Source organism: Accipiter gentilis, chromosome 21 (assembly GCF_929443795.1).
Source record: "Accipiter gentilis chromosome 21, bAccGen1.1, whole genome shotgun sequence".
Classification (NCBI taxonomy): Eukaryota; Metazoa; Chordata; class Aves; order Accipitriformes; family Accipitridae; genus Astur; species Astur gentilis.
Window position 1 is genome coordinate 15,727,181 of NC_064900.1, and position 8,473 is coordinate 15,735,653.

At 43.5% G+C, this 8,473-nt stretch overlaps 1 protein-coding gene across 2 annotated transcripts; it reads left to right on the top strand.

Moving 5' to 3' along the window:
* Positions 1-252: 252 nt before the first annotated feature.
* On the top strand, positions 253-8,154 carry CREG1 (cellular repressor of E1A stimulated genes 1). Of its 2 annotated transcripts, XM_049824357.1 has the most exons (4): positions 256-564; positions 4,325-4,444; positions 5,735-5,919; positions 6,502-8,154. In XM_049824357.1, coding segments are annotated over exons 1-4 (588 nt in total). In that variant the 5' UTR covers positions 256-282; the 3' UTR covers positions 6,503-8,154. The 2 variants fall into 2 exon arrangements, with proteins under 2 accessions (XP_049680313.1, XP_049680314.1); XM_049824356.1 differs by lacking the exon at positions 6,502-8,154 and having other exon boundaries at positions 253-564; positions 5,735-5,920.
* The last annotated feature ends 319 nt before the right edge of the window (positions 8,155-8,473 follow it).

Genomic DNA, 8,473 nt, shown 5'->3' on the forward strand with positions numbered 1-8,473 from the left:
GAGGTGTTTACAACAGACGAACGCGGTGGGGATTGTCCCCGCCTCCCGGCAGCCCTCATTGGCTGAAGGGAGCGGGCGTCGCGAGCCCATCGGCCGACAGCGGACAGGCTCGTTTTCCGACTCCGCAAGGTTGTCGCCGGCGTGCCCTCATTGGTGAAGGAGGGCGGGCAGGGTTGTTCCGATTGGCGGGGAGCAGAGGGGCCCGCCCTCCCCATCGCGCGGGACAGGGGGCGTGGGGGCCGGGGCCGCCCGGCAGTCGGTGGCGGCCGGCGGCGGTGCGGGATGGCCGGGTTGCTGCCCTTGTGCGCGGCGGCGCTGCTGCTGCTGCTGCTGGCGGCCGGCGGGGCCATCCCGCCGCCGGAGGAGGCGGCGCGCATGGCCCGCTTCGTGCTGCACCACTGCGACTGGGGCGCGCTGGCCACACTCTCCGCGCAGGAAGGGCTGCGCGGCCGCCCGTTCGCCAACATCTTCTCCCTCAGCGACGGGCCCCCCGGGCCGTTCAGCGGCAGCGGCGTCCCTTACCTCTACCTGACAGACATGGAGATCTCCGTGCAGGACCTGGAGGTGAGCGGGGGGGGGGGGGGGGGGGGGGGTGTCCCTGCAAGATCCGCGCTGGCACCGGGGTGTGCGAGCCGCAGGCACAAATAGTGGCCGCCGTAAAGGAGGCTCGAAACGTAAAAGCGTGAGGGTTGCCAATGCGGCGTGGCGTTTTTCTGGGTTGCCCGCGCTTTTTCATCTCGGTGGCAGGTGGTGGTTGGAATTTTAAATTGTAGGAGTCAGGATTCACGCCAGCGTTTTGTGAAGGCAATGTAGTGGCCCTAACTGCCTGTTGCGTGGCTGCCACCTCGTTTGTGAACCCTGGGGACAATTATTAGCCCTTGGACTTCTAAACATAAGCAGCGGTGCCTGTGCTGGCACTCAGGAGTCCTCCTCAGAAGTTCCTGCTGGTCGCGGTCTGAAAAACTGCTGAGCCGCACTCTGGTAGAGGAGGTGGCTGAAGCTTCCAGAAGCGCTGACCAGAGAAATGAGGGGCCACAGAATATTTAAACAGGGAGAACGTCGCAAAAAAAATACCGAAAGGACTGGAAATTGGCAGTGTGGGACTTGAGCAATGAGGGCTCCTACACAGGCTACTGAAGGAATAGTAATTAAATCTCTGGAGCTTACCGTAAAGGTGCAACGAAAGGCAGCAGACTGGCGTGCTGAGGCTCTGAGCGTGCCTAACTGGCCTTGTCTCAGATCTTTTGCTTGGCTGCAGTCAAGAGAGAGTTGCCTAAAAAGTTAGGGAAGTAGCGATCATATGCCTCCTTTATTAGAACACTTTTTCGTCGTAGTAACTGTTACAGTATGTGATGGGTTGACCCTGGCTGAACACCAGGTGCCCACCAAAGCCATTCTATCACTCCCCCATCCTCAGCTGGACAGGGGAGAGAAAATATAACAAAAGGCTCGCGGGTCGAGATAAGGACAGGAGAGATCATTCACTATTACCGTCACGGGCAAAACAGACTCAATTTGCAAAACATACTCAATTTATTACAAATCAACCAGAGCAAGGTAATGAGAAGTAAAACGAAATCTCAGAACACCTTCCCACCACCCCTCCGTTCTTCCCGGGCACAACTACCCTCCCGGATTTCACCACCAAGCCCCCCCAGCGGCACAGGGGGACAGGGATGGGGTTTATGGTCATCACACGTTATTTTCTGCCGCTTCACCTCCTCAGGACGAGGGCTGATCACACTCTTCCCCTGCTCCAGCGTGGGGTCCCACCCACGGGAGACAGTCCTCCACGAACTCCTCCAACGTGGGCCATTCCCACGGGCTGCAGTTCTTCACGAACTGCTCCAGCATGGGTCCATTCCACGGTGTGCAGTCCTTCAGGAGCACACTGCTCCAGCGCGGGTCCCCCACGGGGTCACAAGTCCTGCCAGAAAGCCTGCTCCGTGGGCTCCTCTCTCCACAGATCCGCAGGTCCTGCCAGGAACCTGCTCCAGCGCGGGGTTCCCACGGGGTCACAGCCTCCTTCGGGAACCCACCTGCTCCGGCGTGGGGTCCTCCACGGGCTACAGGTGGAGATCTGCTCCACCGTGGACCTCCCTGGACTGCAGGGGGACAGCCTGCCTCACCAGGGTCTTCACCACGGGCTGCAGGGGAATCTTCGCTCCGGCGCCTGGAGCATCTCCTCCCCCTCCTTCTTCACTGACCTTGGTGTCCGCAGGCTTGTTTCTCTTACATGTTCTCACTCCTCACTCCGGCGGCAGTTTCTCTCCGTCCCAACTTTTTCCTTCTTAAAAATGTTATCACAGAGGCGTTACCACTATCACTGATTGGCTCGGCCTTGGCCGGCGGCGGGTCCGTCTCAGAGCCGGCTAATATGGGCTCGCTCTCTCTTGAACACAGGGGAAGCTTCCAGCAGTTTCTTACAGAAGCCACCCCTGTAACCCCCCCCCGCTACCAAAACCTTGCCAAACAAAACCAATACACAGTATGAGTAAAACAAATAAATGCAAAACTTAGATAATGGAAATTTTTCAGAATTTTTTTTACTTTAAACCTTTTTTGTTTGTTCCCTGTCAGGTTTTGGTTTGTTACATTAGAATGGTTTAATTATGTATCTAAGTGCTGTAGGAAGCCTGATTTATCTTCTACAGTATCTCTTTCTCCACCCCAGCTACAGCCTTTTGTTTTCAGAATAATGTAAAAATCATGGTATAAACTGCTAATGAACATTTTCCTTCAGAAGGCTTCTCCTCAACAGATCCTTATTCTGCTGTTACAGGGCAGAAACATTTGACTGTGATAGTCACGTGTAAGGGAGACGGCTGACAGGAGATAGTGCTGAGTAATCATGAGTCAGCTTTTTTGTAGTTAAGCAACTTCCTATCTGTCAGGTGGTTGTTCCTGTTTCATCAATTCAGTGGTGCTCTGCGTAGTGTTTAAGTGACTTTTGAGGGTTTCTTTTTGAGATCAGCTCTCTTAATGAAATTTCTCAAAGCACACAAACTTTCTTTGCTGGGAGATAATGAACTTTAGTATGTGACGTTCTGCAGTAGGCAATCCTGGTTTGCACCAATAATTGTCAAGTTGCATTCACCAAATTAGTTTTAGAAAAACAGTTGGATACAGATTCTTTGATTTTTCAAGTTAGGTGTCTCACTTAAATACTCAGGATTTTTTAAACCTAACTTGTAAAATCTACTTTAAACTTCAAAACAGCTGACCAGTTTGGGGGCAGCCAGAAGGCTTGTTTTGATGGGGGGGGTGGGGGGGGGGGTGGCATTGTTTGGTTTTGTTTTAACTAGTTTTATCAACAGTTGTGAAACTCCCTTGGTTACCTTTTCAGTAACCCTTTGTCCTTCCACCAGAAATAACTTCATTAAGTTCACTGTATGTCCTTGTCTTCTGTACTGTCCTGTATGTATGTAAATTGGAATATATCATCATTTGAATGTGCAATAGCTAGACTGTTGTCATGATTTAACCCCAGCTGGCAACTAAGCACCACACAGCTGCTCGCTCAGTTCCCCCCACCCAGGGGGATGGGGGAGAGAATTGGGGGAAAAAAAAGTTGGTGGTTTGAGGTAAGAACAGTTTAATAGGACAGGAAGAAAGAAAATAATAACAACAATAATACAATAATAATAATTAAAGAATTGGAATATACAAAACACGTGATGCACAGTGTAATTGCTCACCAGTCACTGACTGATGCCCAGTTAGTTCCTGAGCAGCGATCCGCCGCCCCTGCCCCGCCAACTCCCCCCAGCTTATATACTGGGCATGACGTCCCATGGTATGGAATACCCCTTTGGCCAGTTTGGGTCAGCTGCCCTGGCCGTGTCCCCTCCCAACTGCTTGTGCCCCTCCAGCCCTCTTGCTGGCTGGGCATGAGAAGCTGAACAACCCTTGACTTAGTCTAAACAGTACTTAGCAACAACTGAAAACATCAGCATGTGATAAACATTCTTCTCATCCTAAATCCAGAACTTAACACTATACCAGCTACTAGAAAGAAAATTAACTCTATTCCAGCCAAAACTGGGAGAACTGTATATTGAATTCAGAGTTTTAAAGAGTGCTGTTTTGTGAGGTTTCCATTTTATGCTAAGAAAATTCAGCACACTTCTAAACTGGGCTTTCTTTCAGAATCAGAGCTTGTCTAAGTAGGCCTTCAAATATAGTTAGGAGAAGATGATGACAGCTTTGTTCTTTTTACCAGTAATACTTAGCTGAATAAAGTACCAAGAGCTGAAAATATGGTGGGTATGACATTTTTCTCGCAAAAGTATGTAAACCTCTTATCTTACTACTTGCATTTCAGATCAATTCAAATGCATCCTTAACTGTGTCTTTGGCACAGACTCCTTACTGCAAGAAGCACAGATATGATCCCCAGAATCCCCTCTGTGCCCACATAATCTTCTGTGGGAGTATTGTAAAGGTAAGCAGCTGAAGCTTGACACTGGACAAGATTGTGTGCATCAAATAGTATTGTTTAGTGGATGGAGAAGACAAAGGTTAGAATTCCTGTGCAAAAGTATACGAAGAGATGTTATGTGCCATGATACCAGAAGGCTAGCTCATAGTTTGTGTGAGGAAAATGAAGATACCACTTCATATTTGCATGTCTTTAGCAAGGAACTTGGGAGGGCAATATTATAATGAAGGAAGTCTCCCCTCCTTCCTCTAGACCTGTTTTGAAACTATGAAGTCTAAGACAATTCTCTTGTGAATGAAGCATGAAGGTTTTTCCATCTCTTTTGCTTAGTTAAATTCTTTGGTCCGTGCGGTGTGACATATGCACTTCCAGAACTTTATTGAAGTAAATATTAACCTGAGCTATAAAGGTATTAGAGACAGAAAAAGTGCGCTGTATTATCTGGTGGTGTTGCTGCCATGGCAGTATTCTTTTGTGCACCAGTACTTTGGTGTCCCATAGAAGGAATTTAGAACTGCATGTGTTATTCATTGAAGATCTTAATCCCATTATTGAGGATAATGATTGAGGGTGAGGACTAATCATCATTACTCTCTCTTATATGATAGCCTGAATTCTTATTTGGTGTTTCACACCTCAGATATTTGTACATTACACACCAGCAATCCTTTAATTGCTTTCATGAGTTTCTCATAAATAATGGAATTGTTTATTTTAATTAGTTCCTCTTGTACCATACCCAGAGCTCTAACTTGTTGATTTAACCCTTTAAAATTGTATATTAAGTGCTGTCACACATTTCAGTTTCCCTTCTCTGTAGATTCTGTTATATCATCCTATTTGTGTGTGGGTATGAGTGTGTGTATGCATGCGTTTGCACACGCCTGAACAGGGTTGGATCTGTTTGTGTCTGTTTGAGTGAGCAGGTGCAGAGAAGGTAAAATTACACCTAAAACATTGCACTGTAATACTTCAGCCAGAATCCATACTTACCTGTGTTGTGATTTGTTGAAAGATTTATTCTATGTTGGTGAAGTACTTGCTTGCTCATGCTTATTTTAAAAGCACCCTTTTGATTTAATACTAAAATCAACTGCCTTGGAGTTTTTTGTCTCTCATGTACAGTTGTATACCACACTGAAGATGAGTGGACTCTGCCACAGTAATGAGTCCTTTGGGACAAGACGTGGCTAAGCTGAAAAAAGCACAGTGCAGACAGTAGTGGGATTTTTAGCTAAAATTTTTCATCGCATGACTGTATCTTACTGTAACGTTTTGCTGGTTATTGTTTAGGTGAATGATTCGGAAGCAGGCTTAGCAAAAAAAGCTTTATTCAGTCGCCACCCTGAAATGGAAAGTTGGCCTAAGGATCATAACTGGTTCTTTGCCAAATTCAACATTACCAATATTTGGGTCCTGGACTACTTTGGTGGATTGAAGATTGTGACCCCAGAAGAATATTACAGCGTCAAGCCTTAGTAAGTGCTTAAGTTTTGCATGCTTAACTCTCATTATATTTGGAACCTGTAAAACTTCACCTTACTGTTAACAGTATATATTACTCGTCTCTTGTTTTTTTTTAATATGCAGTTATGTCTTTTCCCTAAGTAGTCTACTGGATGCAGTGTCTGAAATCATAAGATATGTTTTCTTAAGGGATCCCTCTATTTAACACTATGAAGTATAGTATCTATAGAACTATCTATGGTTTACTGCACTTGTACCTCAGCTTAAATACAGTTTCTTGGGAGGAAAGACTTCTATAGAGTAGGCACAGTCACTGTCCTCTGTTTGAATTAATTGCAAGACAGATGATGTTTTGGTCTAATAGTTAAATGTAGTGAGACTATTCAGCATTTGTGAAGCTGTATTAATGAGATTGCAGCAACATTGCTCAATATTTTCAAAACAAAGTTGCTTTTGAATCTTACCATTATGATATTGAAGTTTAGAGAAATTGTGTTCTATCATCTACATAAAACTAAGTCTTCAAAACTTTCAAATATGTTTTAGCACAGTCAACACACATTCAATTTCACTCTTATTCTTACTCCTTGTAGGTGGAAGAAGATCCTTGGTGATGCTGATACACAAATGAATTACTTTGGCTGTTTAATGAAAGATTTATTTTTTTCTATGTATTGTAGAGCTGAATTAATAATGCAAAAAGTCAAACACCTTGCATTGTTAATAAGCTTGTATAATCCTTCTGAAGCAAATGTAAATTCTCACTAACTAGCACAGCTTGAATCATGTCATACTCAAAAACCTTTGTGCATAAGCCATAACTAAATTTTATTCATCGGACGTGATTCTGGAAAGATGTCTGTCTGTTGACACTCTGTATTCAGAAACGCTGTGTTTACTGGAAACTAAAGGATTAGTCCATTTCTAAACCTTTCAATGCCTTTGTTAAGTAATATCTGTTTGTGACCACTCTCCAATTTAATTTTATTTTTAATACCAGTTTAGTTTAGATCTTTATGGCAAAGTACTACAGGGTGGCTCAGCTGACTATAGAATGGAAAGCATTGCTTGTATTATCATGGCAAATGATATGCTGAGTTCCCAAATTCTGTTAAGAATTTTCTTTGCACACTAATACACTTACTTATTTGAGCCGTTTTTCTATTTTGCTACCTATATTGAATGTGCTATAGAATACAACTGTGTTTATGCAAACTGTACGCATACCTCATGGTAAGTTCTTCATAACTCTTCAGCTGGCAGTGGTTATATGCCCTGACTCTTTAACAGAAGGAGGGTGGTAATACCTGAAGTATCTGGCTTTAGTATAAGAAGAGTAGTGGCTTGTAAATTCAATGAGAATGTTGTAAAGGGTAAATGTTTTCTGATTAGGATCTTGAAATCTTCAGCTTTTTTAGTCTGATCAAATGGCAATGTATCAGCTTTTATTACTCTCAACAGTAGAACTGAGCAGATTTTTGGTTTTGGAAGCCTTACACAGCAATTTTGGGTTAGTTATCCAGAAGTGAGAAAGAAGCAATACAGTATGACACAGGTGATTCATGGCTTGTAGAAAATGAAAATTAATGAAAGGTGTGCATAATTAATTCTCTGTTAAAATAAGCCACACACAAAAGCAAGAAATAAATGCCTTTTTATATCCTCTCATCTCCCATGTGCTGAGTTCACAAATATCCAAAAGTTATATTATGAGCAGTTAAGTTGATTTTTACAGTGAGCAAATATTACTTCATTGACAGAGTAAAGAATGTGAGAATTTAGACTCCTTAGAGGCAGATCCGTATATAGAACAGTGAAATTCATCATATCAAATCTTCTCTACATCTTAATGTCATTACTATATCACTACTTTTCTCAAATACTGGAATGATTTGTAAAAGTATTTTTGACATAACTTAATAAGTTTTCCTTCTCTGCAAGGGGCAAAAAGGTGCTTGTTACTGTAGCAAACCCATTCTGCTCTAGTATTTGAAAATTAATTTAAGATTAAAAAAACTTACAATATGGAAGCAATTTATGTTGAACAGATAACACTGACATTAAATATGAAATTGGAAAATATTTTTATATAAGGCATAACAATTGTGGAAACTCAAATGATCCTCTGGTATGGACTTGATTCTTACCATAGGGGCACCTGAATGCATTACATGTCACTCCATAACTACTTATGTGTGAGACTGATGATGCTGGGCTTTTGTTAAAATTAAAATACTTTTTGACTAGTGGTGTCAAGTCTTTTTTATTGCACCTTCAAGAATAGTCCTCTCCCTCGTGCTGTCTTTCACACGAGCACCTCTCTTTGGAGTTCTTGATTTATTGTCACTCTGGAGTCTTTCATGCTTGCTAGAGTAAAAGGTGAAATACCCTTTTACACCTGGCTTTCCCTCCTTGGATGAAATAAGCATCTTCGTGTTTCACTTTCTTTTCTGCATCTAGTAGTGTGAAATGGAACATAAAGTAATAACAGTGGAGTTTGTGAAAATTGATACAAGGAAGCCTTATTTGATTACTTATTCTGGCTAGAGCTTCTGCATTTCTAAA

Excerpts from the sequence above, each read along its gene's own strand:
- CREG1 (XM_049824356.1), top strand. The coding sequence starts at position 283 with ATGGCCGGGTTGCTGCCCTTGTGCGCGGCGGCGCTGCTGCTGCTGCTG. Across the intron at positions 565-4,324 it reads TCTCCGTGCAGGACCTGGAG|ATCAATTCAAATGCATCCTT; the intron begins GTGAGCGGGGGG and ends CTTGCATTTCAG. Across the intron at positions 4,445-5,734 it reads TCTGTGGGAGTATTGTAAAG|GTGAATGATTCGGAAGCAGG; the intron begins GTAAGCAGCTGA and ends GTTATTGTTTAG.